The sequence below is a fragment of the Solanum tuberosum genome, unplaced genomic scaffold (genome assembly GCF_000226075.1).
Source record: "Solanum tuberosum cultivar DM 1-3 516 R44 unplaced genomic scaffold, SolTub_3.0 scf00118, whole genome shotgun sequence".
Classification (NCBI taxonomy): Eukaryota; Viridiplantae; Streptophyta; class Magnoliopsida; order Solanales; family Solanaceae; genus Solanum; species Solanum tuberosum.
This window is the reverse complement of record NW_006239043.1, coordinates 1,022,969-1,049,247: the sequence shown is the minus strand read 5'-3', so window position 1 is coordinate 1,049,247 and position 26,279 is coordinate 1,022,969. Positions and strand designations below refer to the sequence as shown.

Sequence of the window (26,279 nt, the reverse complement as noted above, 5' to 3'; positions counted from 1 at the left end):
GATTTCATACATTAAGGGATCGTTTGATAGGATGTAATAGAAAAAATAATACATGTATTAAGTTTGTGTACTCCATTTGATATTGCAGTATGTATACTACTATTACATTGAAAACTATGATATTAACAATGCAAGGAGTATTAATGCATGCATTAATATGATTAAAGTCACCAATTACCCCTCAAAACATTTTTCACATCTTTTCCCTCGTATTTGTGGAGAGTATATTTTTTTTTAGAAATTATGTAATATATGTTAATTTTTAATACACCAAATACCGCATAAAAAATAATTCCACCATAACTACTGCAGTCTGCAAGCGTAATGAATTGTTTGCGATCAGACTTTCTATTAAAAAATCAACTGTAATTAACAAAAGACAATTGTTCCTTTATATACAATATCACTAAAATAGGAACTTCTCAATCTGAATTAGCTATTCATTCACTGTAATGCTGTGTTTGACATGATGCAAAAAACTCAAAAAATAAATAAAATCCCAAGTCATACAGCTATTCACATGATATTTATATCAGAATCAATATAGTCCCCACTTTCTTTACTGCATTTTGCCCGCAAACTCAGTGGGGTCTGACAAGGGTAGGATGTACGTCAAAAATCACAAAATGAATTATAAGACCTCTTTTTCAAGTTTTAATACAGCCATGAATGCTTCCTGTGGTACATCAACTTTACCAATGGCTTTCATCCTTTTCTTTCCTTCAGCCTGATGAAAAAATACAGCAAATAAATCATTATGCATAATCATGCGGCCCCAGTTTACATACAACTAGCGGGTCTGGAGAGGGTAGAGTGTACGCAGACCTTACCCCTACCTCATTCGATAGACCCTCAACTTAAAAAGAACATTTCAAAGCAGTTTGAAAAAGGAAATACAGAAATAAAAACAATACCACCATCAAGTTAACAAAATCACCATAAGAAGTGATATGAGTACATAAGCATTGTTAAACTGCAACAATTTCACAAGCAAAATATTGAAGAGTAAGCTTGGATTACGGTCTCATATATATTACTTACTCCTTTTCAATTTGAGTGTCACAGTTTGAGTAGACACGGAGTTTAAGAAAAGAACGGAGAATATTGAATCTTGTGGTTTTAAACTAAATGTGTGTAATGTGCCAAAATGTTCTTTGAATCTTGTGATTTTTAAACATGCGAGGTAGAATGAAGGAATTAGAGAGTTACCAAGCATAAAATGAGATATTTCTTTTAAAAAGACTAAAAGGGGAAGTAAGATACTTGAATTGAAATGGTAGGAGTAACAGATATGGGAAGAGTGATCAATATAATGTGTTGATAGGTGCAAGATAAGTACTCTTGCACTGTAAAAATCAACGCTTTCCTCCAAATTAAAGATTCTTAAGTAACTATGGAATAGATCAGAACTGAAGGCCAATAGCAACTGGAAACATGACCAGGCTAGGTACTGGATTCAGACTATACTACTTTTTCAAGATTTGCTAAAGAAAAAAAAAGAGTAGAAACACAAGCTAAAAGGTGATGTAGCACCAGAAGGCAGAAGGGAGAACTGTAGAAGAAAGAAACAAGAAAAGTAGGGGGAAAAAGAGAAGTAGGTCATAGCCAACTCTAAAAATGCCGGAATATGCCCTAGGATTGATCTGAATATCCAGAAACAGAAAGGGACTTGCCAGATACTATGGTCTGAAGCGGAACTCACCTGAAATTGAATCATCAAATGAATAGAAAAAACTAAAAGCAATAGTTGGATAGGCTCTCAATCCTTCATTATCTGTACTTTAAGGCCATATTCTCTACAAGTGTTACTCCCTGGGTATAATACTTAACTCCAAAAGATTCCACATGATTAGTATAATAAACCTAAACGTAAAGCACAACTAACAAAATGGGAAGAACATCTTGTTGTAAATAATTTGATTTTCTTTGCATAGGTAAGCATGAACCTAATAACAGCACAAGCGAATATTTTAAGAAATACAGTCTAACCATGCACTACGATTAATTGTAATTAACAAGGATGTCCCATAAGGCATTTGTTTCAGGGAACAGGGGTGCAGGGTACCTGTTTCTTGAGCAGTTTCTTTTTTCTCGAGATGTCACCACCTACATGAACAAAGATGGAATGTAAAAAAATCTAAGAGATCATACACATGTCAATGTAAACATCATAAATTCTAGATTATCATCAGCAGCAGAATTAAAATCCTTACAAGGTATTTCAATATGTATATCACACTGTTAATATCATCTTGTAATCTTACCATAGCACTTGGCGAGAACATCCTTCCTGATAGCAGATATAGCCTCGCTGGCAATAACTTTTGAGCCAATGGTTGCCTGTCATGACAAATTAAGAATTCAATAAAACTAATAAGCTATGACAGGGAATAGCATTCACTACAACATTGCTTCACCTTGCATCTATGTTGTCGAGATACTTAAACACATAATAGCACGTTGCTTAAAATTACTAATAGCTTTGCTCAATAACGTGCACATTTTTAGGTCATTGAGAATATGTTTTGGTTTATTAATAGCACAGGACGTCTCTTTTTGAAAAGTCTGCTGAGTGCTGCTCATACAAAAGTCTCCATGAATAATCTTACGCTTTCTGAAAGTACACGCTCAAACAAGCATATATCCTTCGTAACACAAAAAGTAATATACAAGTCTGAAAAAACAATGCAGCACTCACGTTAAGAGATAATTTTGACTGCTCTCTAAATGACGGAATAAAACAAGGAGCGGAGAGGAAGGAATTGACTAGTTGGTGGGAACGCAAGATGAAAGATTGCATCAACTTAAATTTAAATCTCTCACAAGATAGATAACTATTTCAAATGTATAGTATATTCAATCAATAAAAGCACTCTTCCTAGGCATAGGAAAATTCAGCGTAAAGCTCAAAATAGAAAAGAAAAAGAAAACGAAAAGAAAAAAGTGTGTAGCCTATGCAAAACCCTTCACTAAAAAGAATGAAGACACCCATGAAATCAGATTGATGTGAAATATGTACCAAACAATGACGCACTACTCTAGAGCAAGACTCATACTAACTGATGATACACTACTCCTAGAATTCACTTAAATACTTTATGAAACAACCAGGAAAGGGCAACATGAAATCAATAACTAACTCAATTCACATTTGACAGTAGTAGGAACTAACCAAAGTAACTAAGGCTTTTTCCTTGAGAAGAATCAAAGCACGAAAAGCATAGCAATGATGTACTAACAATATGTATCATTTGAATGAGAAACTACCAAGAATAAATGCAAAAATCGCTTCCTCTTCGAATGAAAAAAACAATGTGAAATATGAAAACTCTTAATTTCCATTATCACAAAAATAAAAAAGATGATCAACTAAGAAAAGAGATGTACTACCTGGATTGGTACTTTAAACATTTGTCTGGGTATTAGTTCTTTTAGCTTTTGGGTTAAAGCCCTTCCCACAGAATATGCCTGAAAAAAAAAGAAGAGAGAAAGCAAATGTTACATCATATCTGTGCCAAGATAATATTTGTCTCAAATAAGATGGAATAATTTCAGATTGGTAAATAAAGTAGAAAGTCAAGATACCTGCAAACTGTAGACTCAATGACTAATCGTTTTTATTTTTGTACAAAGGTTGAAGATTTTAATAAACAGTCAAAAAGATTATAGGAGGAAATGTCTTGGATTCCATCAATAACTAAGAACAGAAAAATCAATAAACAATTGCCTGCCAGTTTATTTTCAGGTACCTAGTGAATGCTTACGTGGAAGATAAAAGTTATATTTTGTTAACCTATATTCATGAGGCAGGCATGTGAAGTTCTTCCGAGTTAAGTGCAGTAAACTGTAGCTGACATTGGATGAATTTAGTTTTTACATCATTTCCATGAGAAAAAGCTCCAAGTCTGTCTCTACTGTCAAGGAAAAGTGCACCAGAAGAACTTTAAGTAGTTCCATTTCTTTTACATGAATTTGCATTCCGTTTTAAGCACAAACACATGTTACAAGGTCCTTCCTTACCTTGTCTTTATGTACGATTGTTGCCAAGGGTTCGACACGATCACCATTAATAAGAATATCAAGCTTTATCAAATCACTTTCTGTATACCTGGCAGGCACAATAGAGTGGATATCTCATTAGCAAGTCATGAATTAAACAGCAATAATCTTTGAGGATCCATGAAAAGATCTTTTTATGCATCCAGATATTCCAACTAATTTAGTAGTAAATCAAGCTAAATGTTAAACTTAACAGTGAGCACTCAGGAACAAAAATACCAAAAGTATACCTGATTCAGAATATCAAGCTAAATGTGTGCCTTTGACACATGCAGCAGAAATAGTGTGAGCTCTCTTTAGATAGACATACCACGAAGGTCACATGTAAAAGAGTTCATAATTTTAATGCGAAGACACACTGGGTGTGTTTGGTAGGGAAGAAAACATTTTCTGGAAAAAGTTTTCTTATTTTCCCATGTTTAGTTGGACAAAAATTTTGGAAAACATTTTCTCAAGGAAAAGAAGTTCCTTAAAAATGAGGAAAATGACTTCCTTAATGGAAGTAGGGAAAACAAGTTCTATAAGTGACTTTCTATGTTTGTTGTATCCTCCCGCCCACCCAACGCCACCAACCCCTACCCCTTGACCATCCCACCCCGCCACCCCCTCCTACCCTACTTTTTTGCTAGATTACATATAAATACTCTTGAGATAACAAGTTTTTGCTTACTTACCAAACACTAGAAAATAAGTAAGAAACCAACTTGTTTTCCAAGAAACATTTTTCTTGCCAAACACACCCACAAAAGGTCTTTGACCCACTGTATAACTGTAAGGTTTAGAATGTTGAAGTCAAAGTCGTGATACCAAAAAAAAAGTAAATACAACTAGATTGCATCTGTTGCTTCCAACCTATTATGTCATGGACAGTGAAAAACTCCCAACTAGAATACCTAACTACCAATAAATTTTTTACAATTTTTTGATGGAATAACAATAGGGATCTTCTTTCTGCAGCAAGACCAATTTTTTTCATGGAATAACAAAAAATAACAATAGGCTGATTTTATGTGGAAAGAGATTTCATAACGTTTGAAGGGAGGCCTTGGTGTAACTAGTAAAGTTGTTGCCATGTGACCTAGAGGTCACGGATTTGAGCTGTGGAAACAGCCTCTTGCAGAAATACAGGGTTAGACTGCATATAATAGATTCTTGTGGTCCGCCCTTCCCCGCACCCCACACATAGCGAGAGCTTAATGCACCGGGTTGCCCTTTTTAGATTTCATAATGTTCTCCTTTATCATGTGAACTTCTCCTATTCCTCATATATAAGAGAGAGTGGATAGGTACAAAAGAAAACGTGGATACAAATTTGTCTTTAACCTTGGAAAAAAATTAACAAATCAACTGAATGCTCGTTACCCGAATCAATTCAATAGTGATAGAAGCATGACTTCACTCTGTTTACAAAGAACTTAAAAGTGAAAACAAGACATGGAGTTAATATTTAAAAGCGGGTGTAAGTTCCAGATTATTAGGAGATCAAAATCATCATAGATAGTCTTGACATTGCATATTATGTTGACTTACCCAATGAAGTTGTATTCCATGCTTGCATAACCTTTGCTTCTTGACTTTAGCTGATCAAAGAAATCTCCAACCATCTGATGAAGAAAATTGACACATCATAACCGGACAAAGAAAGACCCAGCTCAACATTCATACATGTTCTTACATAAAAGCAAAAGAAAAATGAAATTATTCCATGATTAAAAAAAATAAAAAATAAAAAGGAAACAAAATTCAACATGGAATCCTTAAAAAATGAATAGACAGCATAAATTGTTAAGTACCAAAACAACTAGTGAGCAAGACGACTGCCACCCAAATTTTACATCCTTTTGGACATGTATGTTTTGTACCCTCCCCCTTTTACAATATACAAGGGCGCTAGATCAGAGCACTGGTTAACTAGTTACAAAATAGTACCTCAGCAAGTGGCAATTCATATATGATTGATGCTCTATTCTCGGTAATATATTTCATCTCTTTGAATATTCCTCGTCGATCTTGAGCAAGTTCCATAAGAGCACCAATATATTCTTTTGGAGTGAGCAGCTCAATCTGTGTGGAGAAGAATCACAAGCAGATGCCCAACTAGTTAGAAGTGAGACCGCATACAAAAGAAAAATTAGAGAAGAGTCACGAATTCAGAGAGCAACCTTAACAAATGGCTCTTCAATTGACCGTCTATTTCCAGGTTCAGGAAGCAAAGATGGATTTGAACACTCAACCTGGATCAGATCAGAAACAAGCATATATAAACATAACATCAAAAGACAGTCTCCCATACAAAGTAGCAATATTGGAACATGAACATATACTGCTTGAAAGGATGAAAAACTTAAAAGATGAACCATTTATAATACTCTGAAAAAAGTCAACATTTAGAGCTAAGCTCTGACAATTTCATTGGAACAAAGAGGCACAACTCGGAATAAAAAGTTTGAGTACAGGGCAAGAGATGTTACGGTATCACCATCTATGCAATTGACTCGGTAAACGACACTTGGGGCTGTAGTTATTAGAGACAAATTGTACTCGCGCTCGAGCCTTTCCTGGTGAAACAAAAGATTATCAGAGTACATGAGAAGCACAGACATCAAGGTAAAACATAGCCAAGTTACTAACAGAGAAGTTAACACAAACATTATTCTGACCTGAACAATTTCCATGTGAAGAAGACCCAAAAACCCACATCGAAATCCAAAACCCATAGCACTTGAAGTCTCTGGCTCAAACTGCAAATTTGGAATTACGAGAGAAAAATCTTACACAACTTTGCAACTTCCAAGTTGATGAAAAATATCCATAACAATTGTTATAAGTAAAAAAGGAAGATAAAATGGTTAGTACACAAGAATATGCATAAATCTGCAAAATTTATTAAACAATATTTGACAAAGGATCATAATGGGGTCAACTGCTGTGAATGCATATATCTGAACATAACCAACATTTCCAATATAATTTGAAACATAGGGAATATATCATAAAAGCCAGAGTAAAACAAAGGACACATGATGAACAAGATTATGAACACTGACAACAAAAACAATGCTTCACAAGTTTTCAAAAGCATTGCTGCGAGAAAGTTCAGGAACACAACAGAAACTGTCAGAATTTATATTGCAAATCAAAAATTTGTTTACCTTTAATGCAGCATCATTAAGTTGCAATTTCTCCAACGCATCGCGAAGCTCACTAAACCTGCAGGTATGTTGACAACCGTTTATAGGGGAAAATCTATTTGAATTCATACATATATTAAATAATAAAGTTTATAAATAGAAATATACTGGTCGGCATCAACAGGGAACAAGCCACAAAAAACCATTGGAGTAGCCTCCTTGTATCCCGGTAGTGATTGTTCTGCTTTTCTTTGGAAGTGTGTTATAGTGTCACCCACCCTAGCATCAGCTACGGATCTTATGGAAGCTGAAAGAAAGCCCACCTGAAATGATAAACTGAAAATCTTACAATCCCATCATTTAAAGAAAATTGACCTATTTAAAACGAAGATTTGAAGGTACCCTATCATGATTTGTTATTGTTTGTCAAATCAATTATTAGTTTCTTTTTCATTTTTCAATGATTTGCAATACTTCGACGCATTGATTTATCAATTATTTTTTTACAATGGTGGTGTCTGAGCCACCCTGTGGAACCTTGATTATTACACCGAGCACCTGACCCCCACCAGCAAAGGTACCAAGTAACTTTGGCCATCAAGACTTAGATAGATGGGAAGAAATTACCTAGTGATTATTGTCACTGTTGAGCATGATTTCTCAATAATTAACTGTAAAATCAAATCTATCTATCTTGGTTTTCAAGGTTGTAGCAGCCTGGGAACTCTAAATGTAGAAGTGGTACATATTGCTTATTATGCTTTAGACAAGAGGTAGATTTTTTCCTGATAAATAAGAAGAGAGGTGGTAGAATTAAATTAGTCAGATAAGATGTTTTACCTCTCCAGCGTATAATTGATCAACTTGCAACTGGTTGGGCGATAAAACTCCTAATTCATCAGCATAATAATCCTGCATTTGTTGTAGTTGAGAATAAGCCAACAGATAATGTGATCTATCCATCAACCAAATAAAAGAAAACATAAGAGTTCAGAAAATTGAGAAGGTTAAAGAAATAAAAAAAATCCTTGTAGATAAGAAAAGAGTATCTAAGTAGAGATTGATATAGCACTCCAGAACAAGATGCCTTCAAAATTTAACACATAGATCCTAATCAGAAAGTAGAAGAAAATAAGAAGAAGATTAACATAGGAATAGCTTTCCATCAGTAAGGTTGTATCTCAGAGTATGTCTGATTCTTTAAGACATCAGGAGGTCATTGATATTTATCAGATCCAAGGAGTTATTGAAGATTTGAAGGTTCTAGAATGAACTACTAACTCTATGGGAACTTTTCTTGTACAAGATTTCTTTTAACACACATTAGGAGTTATAGCATTGAACCCCTAATTGTATGGAAAAAAAAAAAACTTATGAACTCTAAAGGATTACTTTTTCACACACATAGGCGTTAGTTGTTGACTACCTACAAACTGTTCTTGCCTTACATATTCCTTGGGTAGCAAATAAGGTCTTTCTTTTCGAACAATAAGTCAGACTATTATTCTCAACAGTGGAGCACATAGCGTCAGCAAATATATCACAGAATGTTAGGTGATGATTTTCCTAATGACCACCTGGTACAAAAGAAAAGGTAAAGTATATATTAAGAAACCATACCTTCCCACTGGCCATAAAAAGCACTCTGTCACCTTTCTTAATAGTCCCATCAATGATTCGAAAATAGACAATAACTCCCCGATATGGATCATAGTAACTGCAAAGGGAAACAAATTCAGTTAGTTATGATGTGTTACTCCAAGCTTTTAATCAATACATGCTAGCAGCTTTTAATAACATTCACAACGTTAGTATTTCGCTTGCAAATATGGGTAACATCTTCCAAAGTAAATAGTAGATAACATCAGTAATATTGAGATTAATATCCAGTATTTAACATTGGGTATTGCGATTGCAAGATTCATAATCTATGAGTATTTCCATGCATAATCTTTCAAATATCTGAAATAAGTAGTGAAATTACGCTAATATATTCAAAGGGCTATCAATCAGATATACCTGTCAAATATAAGAGCCCTCAGAGGCCTTTCAGCAGTATCACGTGGAGGTGGAATCCTCTGAACAATCGCATTTAGAATTTCAGTAATACCTATTCCTTCCTAATGAGGAGAAAACACATATCAAATTCCGCAAGTTGTAGTAAGGCTACTTATTCAACCACTACTTCAACTTTTCTTCTCTTTGATCAAACGTAGAATCTGCCATGTACTCTTGAACAGAAAGAATGGGAAATGAGTGTTATCAAAGAAATTACCTTTGCTGAGGTGTATATGGCATTGCTACAATCCAGGCCAACAATCTATACAACAAGATGAGTTGATTCTATGGTTAATTGTGAAGTTACAGAAGCGTCAAGTATCTTTTTCCTTCAATCATATCCTGACAGCTATACGGCAAACCATTGACAGCAGAGCATGGAAAAACATAAATTATCAATTAAGGCATTATAGTGGTCATCTAACCTTAGAGAAAATTTGCAAGAAATATAGAGCAAATAATACTAGTCATAACAGCATTAGTAATATTGAGAATGACAACCAGAGGGGTAGCAGGAATCTTAGCCATAGCATAGTGATTTAGTGGTGCAGACAATTATAATGGTACCACAAATAGTATCTATGACTATAGTAACAGACAGAAAGTTCTGAACTGTATTTATATCAACAAACCAACCTCTTCTATCTCTTGACAAACACGAGCAGGATCAGCTCCTGGAAGATCAATCTTGTTCAAAACCTGAGGAGAAGAATAATCATTCTTGTAAATAAATAAATAACTAAATAAGTAAGAAACGACATGATTTGAAGATAACAATGAAAAAAAAACTGGGGCTTCATGATGGATAAGAAATGACGAGAGCAAAGATGTTCCTGCATCCCTACCATGATCTAGAGCACATTTAGAAAATTAACAAACTAGTGACTCATAGCTTTGAAATAATCAGTGCATCCAACCCAAAACCTCAATGCAATGGAGGATTGAGTGGCCAAGGACACTATAAACCTCTTGTGAGACCCTTGCACAGAAAGTGTAGCATTCCCAAACACCCTTTGGGAACCCTTAAACCGAAGCTACCTAGGTCTTTACTAGTTAAAAGCTCAGATGACATTAAAAGGAGAGCAAAGAAAAGAGAAAGAACTCTTAAAAAATTTGGTTGTTGATGGTATACAAGAGGGGCTTCTTATATAAGACGGTTTAGTATACATATAATAAGGTAAGTAATTTAATTCCTACAATTGGATACAGTATATTCTTAAATACTGTATGTCCTACGGAATAATCTTCGTAAGATTCTCTACTCAAATTCAATTAATTTAAACAAGCAGTGAATGCAGACACATTTAAATATATAACTTAATCAATGCTGTTGACTTTCAATAGTTTTGAAAACACAAACTTAGCCAATTTAAAACTATTAATCATGAATTGCTAGAAACCATCAATAATAAATAAATCTTGTAACACCAGAAATCGGCTGATATTTGCCACAATTGAAACATCTGATATAGTTATGTGCTTGGAATATAAGTCATGATATACCAATGATACACATTAGCATTCCACCAACTTACCGGGATGATCTCAAGATTGTTTTCCAATGCTAAATACACATTAGCCAGGGTTTGCGCCTCTACTCCCTATAACATAAGAACTCAACTTCAGAATTGGTCACTGCAAAGAACTCAATTTACTGTATAAAATGAAATAGAGCAGTTCATATACTTATAGCAACTAATTAGAACTGCAACTTAGAATCATCGTGCATGGTATGAATATATTCAAAAATATAGAGGAGGCAAGTGTTTTTAAACCTGGGATGCATCAACTACAAGCAGTGCACCTTCACAGGCAGCAAGAGACCGAGACACCTGATATTAGTGAAGAATTAATATGGCATCAAATGGAAATCTGTTTTGTGCTTCACAGGAGATAATTCCACAAATCAACCACCTTTGGGGCACACTACAAATGCATTGTGCATTTTGGTGAATTTAGTTTGCTAATTTATAGCATATTGGGTGATTCCACTAGGCTAGATGAAAGCTCGTTAGTCACTAGAAGACAGAGCAAGTTTTAAGTGAAAATGCATTATTTACATTTTAGTGGTCAGCTGGTCATGTCAACATTTCCCAAAGCCAAATTATAAGAATCGCTAAGGAGTAGGGTATTTTACAGTTGGGTCCCCACATATATTTGGAACTGATCTCACTAGATTATTCCCTACACTTGATTACCCCCCTACCACCCAACTCCAAAAAGAAGTTTTACGAAAAGATCAGAAATATATCGATCTAAATGAACCATGCATGAACGTGCCTAACATGGTATGTTATATTCCCTCCATACCAATTTATGTGGCGGTTTTTGACTAGGCATCGAGTTTAAGAAAGAAGGAGACTTTTGAAACTTATGGTCTAAAACAAGTCAGACATGTAAATGAAAAAAACTTAAAATTATTTCTAAAAAAGAAGTATGACATTCTTTTTGGAACAGGTGAAAAGGGAAAGTATGTCACATAAATTAGAACAGCGGAAGTATTAGATAAATGCTCAAGTAAAATTGTTGATCCCCAACCTCCTTCAAGATCAACAAAAGTTGTACATTATAGTAGGCTTAACTTCTCCAATCTCTTTTGCTTTGGTTGAATCATTTCGAACGGCCAAATTAACAATAACAACCACAAATAAGTGGCATATGTCATGGTGAAAGCAACTTACAATTTGAATCCTTGATGAGCTATTCACCACACAAACCAAATGATGTTGTTAGATTCTAATTAGATAAGAAATGAGATTGCTCAAGTTATGACCAGGTTCAGCTTTGGTATATGAAGTCTTCAATTTAACATGATGATGCAATCACTTCATATATATAGGAAATTTTTTCAGTTATATTGTTACAGGAGCAACACAAATTCGTTGTTGTTTTGACAAAATTAACATCTTGCTCAGTAACCCACCTATCCTGGAATATGAACCATGAAACAAAAACCATATGCATACAGAGTTTATACCTTATAAGATTAGGATGGTTGGTATACTGTAAAATTGAGGATTAGCACAACACTTTCATGTTAAAACCATATCTGCCACATACCTCATACGAGAAATCTACATGACCTGGAGTGTCAATCAGATTAAGGCAATATGGTTCATTTTCATAAATGAAACGCATTCGAGCAGCCTGCAACAAAAAGCTACATGAATTTACTTTGTTTGCATTACAACATATCCAGAGTAATCCTACAAATGGGGTCTGGAGAGGGTAAGATGTATGCAAACCTTACCACTACCTTTGTGGGGTAGAGAGGTTGTTTCCGATAGACCCTCAGATCAAAAGAAATGTAAATGAAGCAGGGTGGAAAGAATAAAATGACAGCAAAATAACAAGATATAAGGCAAATGAGGTAAAGAAACACGGACCGCAAATAGAATGATCAATACTAAGACAAAGAAAGGTTTCAAGAAAATATAATTCAAACTTTTTGTTGACACTCTTTCTATTTTCGTCAATTAACACAACATCGCCACAAATAGCATATACCATGGAACTTTATCATGTATATTGCTCATTCATAACTAGCCAAACAAGCATGCACTTAATGTAGATCCCTCATGTAAGTTCATGGTTACGGAAAACTCCTATGTATCTCCTACTATTGTTCCCACGCTTGTGACTATTGCTTCATAGCTAATTATTTATGGCATTCTATGTTGCTCGGACCCCAATCCTTCTACCTTTTGAAGCATTCTGCTAAGCCTACTATTACACATAAGATTATTGGAGGGAAATGAGAATATAAGGTTGCCTTCATGCAATATGCCAGAAACTTCGTCAAAACAAGTGGTCCTTCCACTAATAGAGAACTTAAAAGTAGAGAAATAGTCCATTCTTTTATAATTTGCCCGATATTTAAAAGAGGAAGGTTCTAAAAATAACAACTTGCTCTTATCCTAGAAGCCCCCATATATGAGACGATTGCTCATCAAAGGAAAGAATTCTTCTATCACACTGAAATCCTGTAAATAGCAATGAAAGACTACAGCTTGCATTTTACTGTCAACAAGCATCAGTTTCTAGGTTCTAGTAGTAGTACTATATACATTATCACACAACATAAATTAGAAATCTGAAATATGTTCTTGTCTCTATCTTCATAAATACTGTTGGAATCAAACAAACTATCAACTCTACCAGAAATCTTACTCAAAGCTCACATTGACACCAAGTAAAAAAAAAAAATTCCTTGTTGGGGTTCTGGATAATTACAACGCACCTGCAATTTGATAGTGATGCCTCTCTCTCTCTCCAAATCCATATTATCTAGAAACTGCTCCTTCATGTCTCGGCTCTCTACGGTTCCCGTCATTTGCAGCAACTTATCTGCCAACGTCGATTTCCCATGATCAATATGTGCTATTATTGAGAAATTCCTTATATTCGATATCGGTACCTACATACGTACAAATATAGCAAATGCCAATTCATCTAACCAAATGAAATATCACAAAACAATGGACTTAAGTTATATAGACTAGTGTTTACACAATCAATAAATTTTATTCTATGATAGCAGATTAGTTACCATTTTTAACAAATAATCAATCAGTTCATCAAGAGATTTATCTGTACTTATAGTTACATAATAAGTGAGCTGATTGAGTAAAGTACTTTTTATACCTGTCCCTCTTACACTTTTTTAACATGTGATAGCAAGTTAGTTGCTATTTTTCTATTTTTTTATAACCCTGGTGTACATGCTAGCTTGCGCTCACCTCGACTAATTCCACGGGATATTTATCACCTCCCACCAGCAACAAGTACCAATAACTCTGTGCACCAAGTCTAAGACTAATAAGAAAAAATCACCGAGTATTTTTGTCCCTGCTAGAATTTGAACCTGAGATGACCTCATGGTTCTCAGCCTACTTTATTGAGCACTAAGCCACACCTTTGGGTGCTATAAGTAAGTTTATCAGACAATCTAGTAATGTTTATCAAGAAATTTACCTATAATTTTTCTAATAAGTGAGCAAATTTTGTAAATATTTAAGTTTTTACCGTATCAATGAAAGGTTATTAACTATTTTTTTCACATAATCAATTCACGTTTATCTTCTATTTTCTCGTTTTAAATCTGCTTTGACATGTGTTACTTGAACCGGCAGTATACACTCTACAATCCTCATACTCCACCTATGGAATTTCACTGGTTACGTTGTTATTGTAATCAATTAATCGTTTATCAACAAGGTTTACTTACAATTACTTAATAAATGAGCTGATTATGTAAATACTTAAACTTCAGTGCATAGAACTTATTAAACTCAAAAACAAAAAATGCGAAAATGAGACCTTCAACAGACGGTCTTTGCCGGCGCGAGCTGTAGCCTCGATGTCAGTTGCAGCTGCTTGGCAATGCACACGCAAGCTACTACGCCACCGCTGCCGCCGCCGTCGTACGGACTGAGCTCCATCGCTGCGTTTGCTTTTCAAGTGGTTACTGAAGTAGAGATTCGTAGGAAGGTTAAAGCAATTCTGGTGCTGATGATGATAATGATGAATGAATTTGGGGCGGCAAAAATTGGCAGTCGCCATTTTCGAATGGCGCAACTGATAGAATTTGGTGCAATTTGCTATATATCTTCTTGTCTTTCCAGTTTTTTTTTCAGCCACAAGATGAAACGATTAGGCAAGGAAAACATTTGGGGTGGTTAATTGAATTTGCCGGTTTTTCTCCCTATGCATTATTAATAGTATCAAAATTATAATAATCGCGGTATGTAAATTATTTCACGTTATTTATTTTATTTTTATTTTATGACAAGGAAAACCCGCAGGTGTTACTCTTTGGGCGAGCATAGGCTAAAACTCCTGCTCCTATATAATAGCTTGGAAATCACATAAGAGAGGTAACCCGCTCTAGGCAAGCCCGATGCGACGAGCTCGACCCAAAAGGCAAACCCCTTGCTTTCGCTGGCAAGGAGTTTCGAAGTTGAGACCTTCAATATAAAAGTCCCAAGCCCAAACCATTGGGCCACTCCGAAGGATATTTTTTGCATTATATCTTGAGTAATTTAATTTAATGTAAATATTAGTGACTATTTTTAGAAGAAAATTATGTATTAAGACAATTTCAAATTGATATCAATAAGCATTACTAATCTAGACTATAAAGGGTGTGGCGGTGAGCTTTCTTTCAATACTAGAGGATTTTTCAAAGAGAAAAACAATTAGGTTATATAAATTGGAAATGTTTACCGACAAAGATTTGTTGGGGGCAAGAGTAAGATCGACGTATCTTTTAGTTATAATTGACTTTAAGTGCATCTGAATTATTCATCGTTTATTTACTAGCTTGCACTCAATAGTTAATCAATTTGTTTTAGCCCCAACTCTCACAAATGTAAGCTCTCAAAGCCTCTTTATTTTTCCCTAAAAAGAATTTTGTCTAGCTTTTAATTTGTCTATGATCATCGAATGAAATGTTATAGATCTTTTATATCACAGGCTAAAAAGCTTAAAAACTTAAAATAAAATGATTGATCAATGATGAAAATTTTATAAGCCACAAACTTTAAAGAACAATTTGATATTTTATCTATAAGATTGAGTAATATAGGAGTAAAATTAGATTCAAGTTTTAACATTATAGAAGGATAATTTTTCAAGAATTATTATTGCAAATATTATTTGCATAATTTTGAAAATATGAATAAAATTTAAATGATAGCCTAAAAGGGACATTTGTGTAAATCAGCCAGCTTGAAGTGATCATTCTGTAGAGTGCAAACTTGGGCTTCTCAAGGAAATGGGCCTCCATCTTTGTAATGTAAATGGGCCTGAAAATTGAGTAGAACATGGGCCTCTATCTCAATGAGCTTGTTTTCTCTTGTGAACAGAATCCTTACATAATGATATTTTTCTTTTTGGAAAAACTAGAACATCAATTGAATATATAGCTACATTTTTTTTTAAAGCTATATGGATATACTTACATATTAATTAGCAAACTTAATTAACCATGAATTGTCATTTTTATTTTTAAAAAAAATTATTTGTGTTTAAACAATTATTAAATAGGAAAGATATCACTACACACCTAATAAATGCAATATGCACGTTTTATGGTGCTATGTTCCCCATACTTACCTTATTCAATATTTTTCTCTTTCAATATACATGTATCAATGTCTCTTTTTATTATTTCCCCCCCAATTTTCTTCTAATTCATCAAGATCATCTGCATGATTGTAGGAATGATTTTTGTGATTCATGTTCATTGGGTATTTTCTAATTGCATTTTTTTTCTCATTTATATGAAGTTTGTATTTGTATACATAAATATGTTTCTCGATTTTCGTAGGATTTTGTTTGAAGAAGTTATTTTCACCAGCATTCAAATATACAATTTCATTGGATACATAAATACATTACATAGATTTGAATATATACGTATACAACACATCTATTTTTAAAAAAATTCACTTTGATACAAATGAGGTAATACATGAATACATTTCGTTTTCTTGATACACACATATAATTGTATTTGAATGTTGAACAAAATGAAATACATATACATTTGAATACTTGTTATTTTTTGTGGATTGTCCAATTGAAAATACAAGTGCATTTGGATACATAAATACATTACATAGATTTGAATGTATACGTATACAACGCATCTATTTTTTTTATAGAGTGAAATACATATACATTTGGGTAATTATATCGTAGTATAGTTCATTGTCATTTTTTTTCTAGATTGTCCAATTGTATTGATATATTAACACAATTGTACTGAGCAATCTTAGGGATACATTTATGCTTGTCATGGAGTTCGCGTATTTGAAATCAAAACAAACAAGATTCATTCACAATTACAATAAATCAATATAACTAAAGAAATTTATGTGAATTAAAAAAGACGAGAGAGCAAGACCCAGGAGGCTCGCAGCTACCACGGCCGTAAGCACTCCGCTCGTTCGTAAGCCCCTTTAGAGATAGGGGCGAGCCAGGAGCTTACTTCGAGTATTTATGACTCTGGTGGCAACACGTGACAGGCGAATGACATGATATTCATTCAACATTTCCTTTTTTAGAGGACAATTTTGCACATCTAAATTATGTATTAGATATACTAATACCCTACCTTTATGCTTGAACAAGAACAATAACGATAATGAAAATATGTGTACGATGTATCTAATTTTTTTAAAACTAATTAAAATCCAAGAGTATATGCATTGACTAGGTAATCAAATACATGAATATATTTTATTCTCTTGATTACACACATATAATTGTATTTGAATGTTGAACACAGTAAAATACATATACATTTGAATACTTGTTTATTTTTCATGGATTGTCCAACTGAAAATACAAATCCTTTTGGATACATAAATACATTACATAGATTTGAATGTATACTTATACAACACATCTATTTTTTTATTGAGTGAAATACATATACATTTGGATAATCATATTGTAGTATAGTTCATTGTCATTTTTTTCTAGATTGTCCAATTGTATTGATATATCAACACAATTGTATTGAGCAATCTTAGGGATACAGTTATGCTTGTCATGGAGTTCGCGTATTTGAAATCGAAACAAACAAGATTCATTCACAATTACAATAAACCAATTTAACTAAAGAAATTTATGTGAAATACCTTTACGCTTGAACAAGAATAATAGCGACAATGAAAATTTGAATACAATGTATCCAAAAAAATTTAAAAAGTAATTGGAATCCAAGAGTATACACATTGACTATGTAATCATTAGTTGTTAATGTAATAATGGGAAGTTGAAATTTCATGACCTAATTAAAGGGATTCAGTTACCTTATTTAATGCACTATAATTTTAATTGTATCACTGTATAATTAAAAAAAATACACAAATACAGCTAGATATTCATATAAAAATGTAGTCATTTTTAGTAAATAACATACTTATAGCTATTGAACTTCAATAACCCTATAAATGTAGTCATTTATGTAAGTTGCTCTATTTTTTTTTTCATAGTTAAAAAAAATAATTAAATTTTAACTTATGTTTAGTGATGTAATAACACCTCACAACTCTCTTAAAAATTTATCATTCGTCATAAGTATATAAGCTTAAACCGGACAATATCATACTTGTACTTATGTGTTAAGGTCCATTCCTAGGTTTGGGAGGTGTATCGAAAGTGGTTTAGGGTCATAAGGGACCTATAGCACTAAGTCGAGTTTAAAGGCTTTCCTAGCGGCTAAGTTTTCCACATTAGTTCATGTAAGGATCAACTTAAAACGGTCATATCTTTCAGCATATAAAGAATTAGATGGCCCATGACCTATCAAATTAAAATTCTATTGGTCTTCTTTTCAACTCCACTAAGTTTGCATCTATCGGTGTTTGGAGTAAAAAGTTATGACCATTTTACCAGGGACACCTCCAACAGTGTTTGACAACTACAAGCCCCATTTATGGGTCGAAAATTGAAGTACGGGCCATAAATGGCTCTCGTGAAATCAAACTTCAGAAACCATTTTTTTGTCTGATTATTACGAATTCAACTACGGGTCGTAAACCCATTGAGTCCGGCTCTAAAATGGATACTTTATGAACCATACATATTAAAAGGGACTCTTTCTAAAAACACAGACCAAAACGAATATTTCGCCCATTTATGGGCGAACTGTGACTAACAAATTTTACTCCATCAATCACCTCCAAAACCCAAAAAATATATTACACAAACTTTAAAGGTAGTTTACCCACAAATGCGCAAACTACAATTCTTTTTATTAACTTCTTGCGTCAATTTTAAGTGTATTGGAAAATCTTTTTGATACATAAATCTATGAGTTTCTTCAATAATAAAAGTACAAAAAATTGAGAATGTTTTTTTCATAAAATAAATTTTACTATTTATCTCTGCTTACAATCAATAATAAGAAAACTATTGAGGTCGACGGGGACAACGATTTCTCTTATGAGTTATGACTAGTTTTCCTACCTAAACTAAATCATTGTGACGTGCGACCTAGAGCAATATTCATTTCATTTCTACGACGCATGTATTATTGATCCCATAAATTCTCAAATATTGAGTATTTGCAATTAAATTGAATGAAGATGATAGTCAATATGACTCAACGCCCAAAGAAAAAGTATGTCCTCGTAAGTCTGCTTGTAATTCTTTGGCTCAATACCACACAATAGAGAAACAATTTCTATTAAATTACTTGCACAATTTTTTTCTCTCTCAAATTTTGTGTACCATCAAACATTGATATATCTAAAATAAAAACATAAGGAGCATATCCCAATAAGATACAGTTTTGAGAGAGAAAATATGTTTTTTCTCTTTCAAAGAAATTTTATCTTGAAATCATACCTTGAGGGCGAATATCAATCATATCGAGAATTTTATTTATTTATTATTTTATTTTTTTGAGAAATGAGAGGTACTAGACAAAATCCTGAATAGAATCAGATAGAAAAAAATACATAAAGAAAATCGAATTTATTAAGCAAGTAAAACTTAATTTTACAATATATAGACATGAGTTTCGATCCGTATCTATAAAGAAAATCTTATGTTAGAATGAAATTTCAAAAATCTAGCTATATTCTTAATAAATCAAGACATGAGTTGACCAAAATATGTAGTACTTCACATTAACAATATGTCACTATAGAAACCAATGAATTGTTGAAGAACGCAAACATTTGACCAAAAATACTTTTGTGGTTAACTTGTCTTGTCATGTGATTAAGTTTGTTAAATAAATGTGAAGGGGAAATAAAATATTATTTGGGCGTTGACATTTTTAAGCATTAATGATGCATGTAACTTTCAACTACTTTCATACGTCTTTCCTAAATAATTTCTTTTTTAATTTATTACCCAAAAGACAAAGACAACTTGTCTAACGTGAGGTTGTCACTACCCCACTGAAATTATATCGGAACGTGATGAAATGAATGCGATTTCTCTCCGTGTTAAATGAAAAATTCCGATTTGAAATAAGTGTGTATGTAGGAGGGGGTTATTATATTTACATAAACCTAAGTTCTCTTCTCGAAATTATATATAATAGTGTTATATTTTTAAAAAAATATTTAAATGTATATGTGTGAACTCACACTTGAAATATCATATAATGCAGTGATGATTGGGTGCACCTCTCTAAGTGAGGTTAGAAATTTGAATCTTATATATATCTTGTTTTATTTTCTTTCTAAAATTGGGTGACACATTTCAAAGTGATTATTGATAGCACTTTATATATATAAGAATTATTTTTGAACCTATAATTTTAACAATTTTTAATGATAAGAATTTAAATGTCAAAACGATCAAATTTATATCTCAAATTTATCTTTTTATAATAATACGCTTATCATCGCAAAATTTTAAATACATCATAGCCCACATAAAAGTAGAAAAAAAGTTTAAATTATAGGGAGCGCTTTCACTCTTAGCGTATTTGTATTGTTCAAATAAAATTGAAAATCAATATGTATTTAATAATACTGTTGTCCAAAGTCATTAATAAGAAAAAAGTTGGTAACATATGAAATTAGATTAGGTTAGTTTTTAAAGTCATAAATATATTACAACTTGATCCTTCTAAAAAAAATAAAATTCTACTTAGTATATAAAAATTAAACTCATATTTGTTATTTAATTTTTAATTAAGCAAGATTAATTGTTAAAACAATTGGCATAATTGGGGTAGGTTTGAAGGTTGGTAACGTATTTAGCAGTATAAATACGTCATACTTATTCATAACATTGACATCATCTAACACACAAAAAATATATATACTTTTTGTTTTCCACTCGATATCGAATACGTGCCACATTGAAATCAGACTACTAAATTTATGCATTACAAAACTTATTTCTTATAAAGTGGAAAAATAGTTCAAAAATATTTTACGTTTTCAACCTCTTAATTTAAATTCTGGTTCCGCACTAATCATATCCTAGCTATTCATTTATTTCTCTAGTAGTAAAATAAATTTAAAAGGGTTCAATAAGAAGAGTAAGTACATGAAAAACAATAAAAAATATGTTACATTTTTTGGATATTTTTTTCTTTAAAAAGGAATAAAGTATATTTAAATACTTATTATGCCGATTTATATTAAGTTTGTTTATAAAACAGGTACAGATTACTGGTTGTAATGATGGTGTAATATATAATAATGACAATATGTACCTTATTGTTAAAATCATTGTTATAAAACTAAGAATAATAAATTCAAAATGCATAATAAAATAAATAAGTTGTTGTAACTGCTTATACAAAGATGTTTCCCTAAAATCATTTTCATTTTTTTAATTCTAGAATGTACGACTATAATTTGATTATTTTAATACTATCACCAAGAATATATAAGATCATCGAGGTCCCTCCATCATTAATTAGACTAATCACCCGTGAATAAGCAATTTATTATGCAGTTTTGATATAAAATTAGTAACTTTAATCAAGATCACATCAAATTTTTTTCTAAATATATACATATAATAAGCTACAAATTCAATAGCATAAATAAACTAGGAATTTATAGCCAGATAAGAAATCGTCAAATCTCATAAACTTACAATCCAATTTTGTCAGTAGGAAAACATTTCATCGCATATAATCAATAGTGTTACTCAATATAAATTTGAATTAGCCCTATAATAAATTACATATATTCCGTAGTAATTTCTTAAACGATATGTATATTAGATAAATAAAAACGAACAAAGAAAGTATTAAATATGTACAATACTAAACTAGATAATAAACTATGAATTCAATCGCAAAACTGAGTGCCAAGTTGTGATGTGAGTGAAGAGTCATCAGAATTCGAAACTCGTAAACTTTAAATGTTAGATTTGTCTCTAACTAATAAGGAGTACTTAATCTCACAATACTTTATACAAATTTAAATTATTCGATAATAAATAAAAAAAGATTATTATAGTTTGAATATAATAAGCGCCGCCCTCAACTTGCATTTTGTGTACAGAAAGTCAACAAGCACAAATATTCTGAAAAAAAAGTAGTAAATATTTAATTAAAAGAAGTGTCTGCATCTTCAACCAACTATCTGTTTACTATCAATGTCATAATAATGGTGAACAAATCAACACAAAGAAAAAGAACCATTTTTTTTCAATTTCAATTATAGAAATTATAGCCATACCATTGAAAAGCACAACCAAAAAGTTATGTTATGACTTTTGTGAGTTTGTCTTAAATCTAAATTTACAAACTCGAAAAAGTTATTGTAAGTAGCAGAGTGGCCTTGCTAGTACAATCCACTTATATGCTAGGTAGCAGAGTAGATTGCTACCGCGATCAACTGAAATTCAGCTCTCTATTGCTCCAAAGAAAACATTTTGACATGTGTAGTCTTGCTGTCAGGATCCACATAGAGATATCTTGGTTATCGTGACCAATTGAGATTCAAACACTTTGTTGCTCCAGTGAACAAAAAAACATTTTCATAGAGTAATCTTGCTGTCAGAATCTACTGAGATATCTTGGTTATCGTGACCAATTGATATTCAACACTTTTTTGCTCCTGTTCCATTTCATATAGTAAGTCTTGCTACCAAGATCAGCTGAGATTTAGCTTTTTGTTGCTCCGATTCATTTTCTTGTTTCTATTAACAAAAAAATATTTTGATAGAGTAATCTTGTTGTCAGGATCCACTGAGATATCTTGGTTATTGTGACCAATTGATATTCAACACTTTGTTGTTGCTCCAATTCCATTTCATATAGTAAGCCTTGCTACCAAGATCAATTGAGATTCAGCTTTTTGTTGCTCCGATTCGTTTTCTGTTCTCCTTTTTCAAGTAAGTAAAGTAGGTTGACTCGCTACTTTACCTTCTGTGTATAATGAGACGGAACAGAGTAAAAAATGCAACTTATAAGTATGGTATGCAAAAAGATTCTTGATTTCAAGAACTGATTTTTTTTTTCAAGTTTTCATTGTTGTTAAGAGCATGGGATCATCTTTTTTGTTATTCATTGTTACCCTTTTGTTATCTTGTTTTCTTGTACACTCTGGACCTCTTTCTCTTCAACCATTAACTCCAAATTTCACTGCTTCAAATTTCAAGTTCATTGATACTTCTGGATCATTCTTGTCATCACCAAATGGAACTTTTAAAGCAGCAATAACAAACACAAAATCTCAAGAAAGATCCTATTACTTTGTCATTGTTCACTCGGAATCACATGTAGTTGTTTGGTCAGCAAATCGCGATATGCCTGTATCTGATTCAGGTGAGTTGCACCTTTCTGTCGATGGCCTTGCTCTTTTTGATGATTCAGGTCACACCGTTTGGTCTGCGAAGCGTAGTAGTACTAGTAGTTCTGTTACTTCAATGCAGCTTCTTGAATCAGGAAACTTGGTGTTGGTTGATGCTTTTAATAATACTGTGTGGGAAAGTTTTGATTCCCCGACAGATACAATCGTTGTAGGCCAACGATTGCCTGTTGGGAAATCGTTGGTTAGTTCAGTGAACGAAGATGAAATTGCTAAAGGCGATTATAAACTTGTGGTTGTAGAGAATGATGCAATGTTACAATGGAATGGAATGACTTATTGGAAGTTAAGTATGGAACCTAAGGCTTTTACTGATGCATATACTCTGGTGGAGTATATGATGATCAGTAGCAACGGGTTGTTCCTTGTAGGGGCGAATGGGACGGAGAGAGTGATTCAGGTTATTTTGGATGAGGTGAAAGATCCTGACTTTAGGATTGCGAAATTGGAAGAGAATGGACATTTCGGTGTCAAACGATTCAGTAACGGAAATTGGATGTCTGAATTTGATAGTCCTATTGATAGTTGTCGTGTTGCTTTCACTTGCAAGAAGCTTGGAGTTTGTGATGAGGGGAGCTGTTCTTGCCCACCGGGATTTCGTGTTAGTTCTGAGGTGAATGGTAGTTGTGCTCCAGTTGATAGAAATCTGGTAATGCCAGTTTCTTGTAATGCATCTTTGAATATGAATGTAACTGAATTGGGAAATCGTGTTTCGTACTTGAGGCTAGAGAATGGTATGGACTATTTTGCTAATGATTTTATCGAACCTGTGAAGCGTGGTGTTAATGTATCTGCTTGTCAAGATCTTTGTTCTAAGAATTGTTCTTGCTTGAGTGTTTTTCATGATCAGTCGTCGGGGTCATGTTATATGATTGAAAATTTTCTTGGTTCGATTTTGAGGGGCTCGGATTCTGGTAACGGAAGAGGTAGATTGGGATACGTTAAGGTCATTTCTGAACCGTCATCATTTGATCCAAATGACAACTCAAGTGACAAGAGGTCAAGATTACCCGTTGTTGCTTTGGTTTTACTTCCTTCTTCTGGGCTTTTCCTGATCATTGTGATGATGGCTGGGATTATGTGGTTGATGAGAAGAAAAAGATTGATGCAGATTTCAGGGAAAGAGTTTGGACGGACGGATTCTTCTTTGTTTGCTGAGCTTGATAACATTTCCATACTGGGGTTGCCTGTGAAATTTGATCATGAGGAGATTCGGGTAGCTACGGAGTGTTTTAGAAATCAAATTGGTACTGGTGGATTTGGAACAGTATATAAAGGTACACTTTCTGATGGAGCTGTTGTTGCTGTCAAGAAGATGAATGCTCTCGGGGCTCACGGAAATAGGGAGTTTTGCACTGAGATCGCGATTATTGGGAGAGTTCACCATGTTAATTTGGTCAGTTTGAAAGGATTTTGTGCACATAGGGGAGAAAGGTTTCTGGTGTATGAATATATGAATCGAGGCTCATTGGATCGAACCCTTTTTGGACTTGGACCTGCCTTAGATTGGCATACCAGATATGAAATCGCGCTTGGAACAGCACGTGGGCTTGCTTACCTGCATGGTGGTTGTGAGCAGAAGATCATACATTGTGATGTGAAGCCAGAGAACATACTCCTCCATGACAACCTGCAAGTAAAAATATCAGATTTCGGGCTTTCCAAGCTTCTTAATTCTGAGCAGTCTAGTTGGTTTACCACGATGAGAGGAACTCGAGGCTACTTAGCTCCTGAATGGCTGACTAGCTCAGCCATAACGGAGAAATCAGATGTCTACAGCTACGGAATGGTGCTACTAGAAATAGTACGAGGGAAGAAGAACTCCTCGTTCCAACCACCAAATGACACTACTTCTCAAAGCGAAAGTAGTGAAAGGAACAGGCTTTCTCCATCGTCTCTTGCCTCAGCAAATCAGCCAATCTACTTCCCATTATTCGCGTTGGAAATGCATGAACAGAAAAAGTACCTGGAGCTAGTGGATCCTCGTGTTCTGGGGAGTGTCAAAAGTGAGGAAGTCGAGAAGCTAGTACGTGTGGCTTTGTGTTGTTTGCATGAAGAGCCAACTCTGAGACCAACAATGGCCAATGTTGTTGGCATGTTAGAAGGTGTGTTGCCTTTGGCTACGCCACAGGTTCAATCACTCAATTTTCTACGATTTTATGGTCGTAGATTCACTGAAGCATCAACTATCGATGGGGATCAAGAGGTTAATGTGTTTGAGTTACATCAACAAAGCAGGAACCGTAGCAGTACTACTAGTAGCTCTTACAATTCCTTCTCTTATATGTCTTCACAGCAAGTCTCAGGTCCAAGATAGCACTAGTAAATCAAACGTTGCTCAAACACTACAAAAATGTTGTTACATTCGTGTCTGGTCCTCCAAAAGTGCATAGCTTTGGGAAGATCCAACCTACTTTTGACATTATTTTTGGAGAGTCTAAACAACACGGAGTAAATCTGCTTTTTTAGTTCAATATGTTATGCTACTGTTTGAAAACTTTAGTTGTAATATGATGTTTGTACCTCTTCTGTGAGGCAGTAGAAAGAGTATAAATATAAGTTGTAATTTATTCAATTTCTTGTACATATTCTATAAATTTAAGAGCAATTCTTTTATCTTTTAGTTACAGAAAAGTTGTTGGTTTTCATAGGGGGGTGTTTAGATGCCTATGAGTATGAATCACTCATAAAGTTGTTCGGACTCTTCAAAAATGAAGCATTC

General features: G+C 33.5%; 2 protein-coding genes across 3 annotated transcripts; one reads left to right on the top strand and one right to left on the bottom strand.

Moving 5' to 3' along the window:
* Positions 1-351: 351 nt before the first annotated feature.
* LOC102585946 (translation factor GUF1 homolog, chloroplastic) lies at positions 352-14,940 on the bottom strand. Of its 2 annotated transcripts, none has more exons than XM_006350154.2 (22): positions 14,568-14,940; positions 13,489-13,665; positions 12,309-12,395; positions 11,024-11,080; positions 10,784-10,849; positions 9,885-9,947; positions 9,466-9,510; positions 9,210-9,310; positions 8,811-8,907; positions 8,031-8,102; positions 7,359-7,513; positions 7,212-7,269; positions 6,720-6,800; positions 6,531-6,617; positions 6,222-6,293; positions 5,989-6,123; positions 5,590-5,663; positions 4,021-4,108; positions 3,391-3,468; positions 2,265-2,340; positions 2,066-2,106; positions 352-727 (listed from the first exon to the last, which is right to left on the bottom strand). In XM_006350154.2, the coding sequence occupies exons 1-22, from the start codon at positions 14,808-14,810 to the stop codon at positions 632-634; spliced, it is 2,049 nt and encodes a 682-aa protein (XP_006350216.1). In that variant the 5' UTR covers positions 14,811-14,940; the 3' UTR covers positions 352-631. The 2 variants fall into 2 exon arrangements, with proteins under 2 accessions (XP_006350216.1, XP_015165419.1); XM_015309933.1 differs by having other exon boundaries at positions 13,489-13,595; positions 14,568-14,656.
* Positions 14,941-23,231: 8,291 nt separating this feature from the next.
* On the top strand, positions 23,232-25,874 carry LOC102585609 (G-type lectin S-receptor-like serine/threonine-protein kinase At5g35370). The gene has a single exon (XM_006350153.2). It carries the CDS (start codon positions 23,232-23,234, stop codon positions 25,872-25,874), a length of 2,643 nt encoding a protein of 880 aa, XP_006350215.1.
* Positions 25,875-26,279: the final 405 nt, after the last annotated feature.

Bases quoted from the DNA above. Each gene is read 5' to 3' on its own strand.
- LOC102585946 (XM_006350154.2), bottom strand. From the start codon at position 14,810: ATGGCGACTGCCAATTTTTGCCGCCCCAAATTCATTCATCATTATCAT. The intron at 11,081-12,308 runs GTATGTGGCAGA...CACTAATATCAG, and splicing joins ATGTAGATTTCTCGTATGAG to GTGTCTCGGTCTCTTGCTGC. The intron at 6,124-6,221 runs GTTGCTCTCTGA...TTCTCCACACAG, and splicing joins TTGAAGAGCCATTTGTTAAG to ATTGAGCTGCTCACTCCAAA.
- LOC102585609 (XM_006350153.2), top strand. From the start codon at position 23,232: ATGGGATCATCTTTTTTGTTATTCATTGTTACCCTTTTGTTATCTTGT.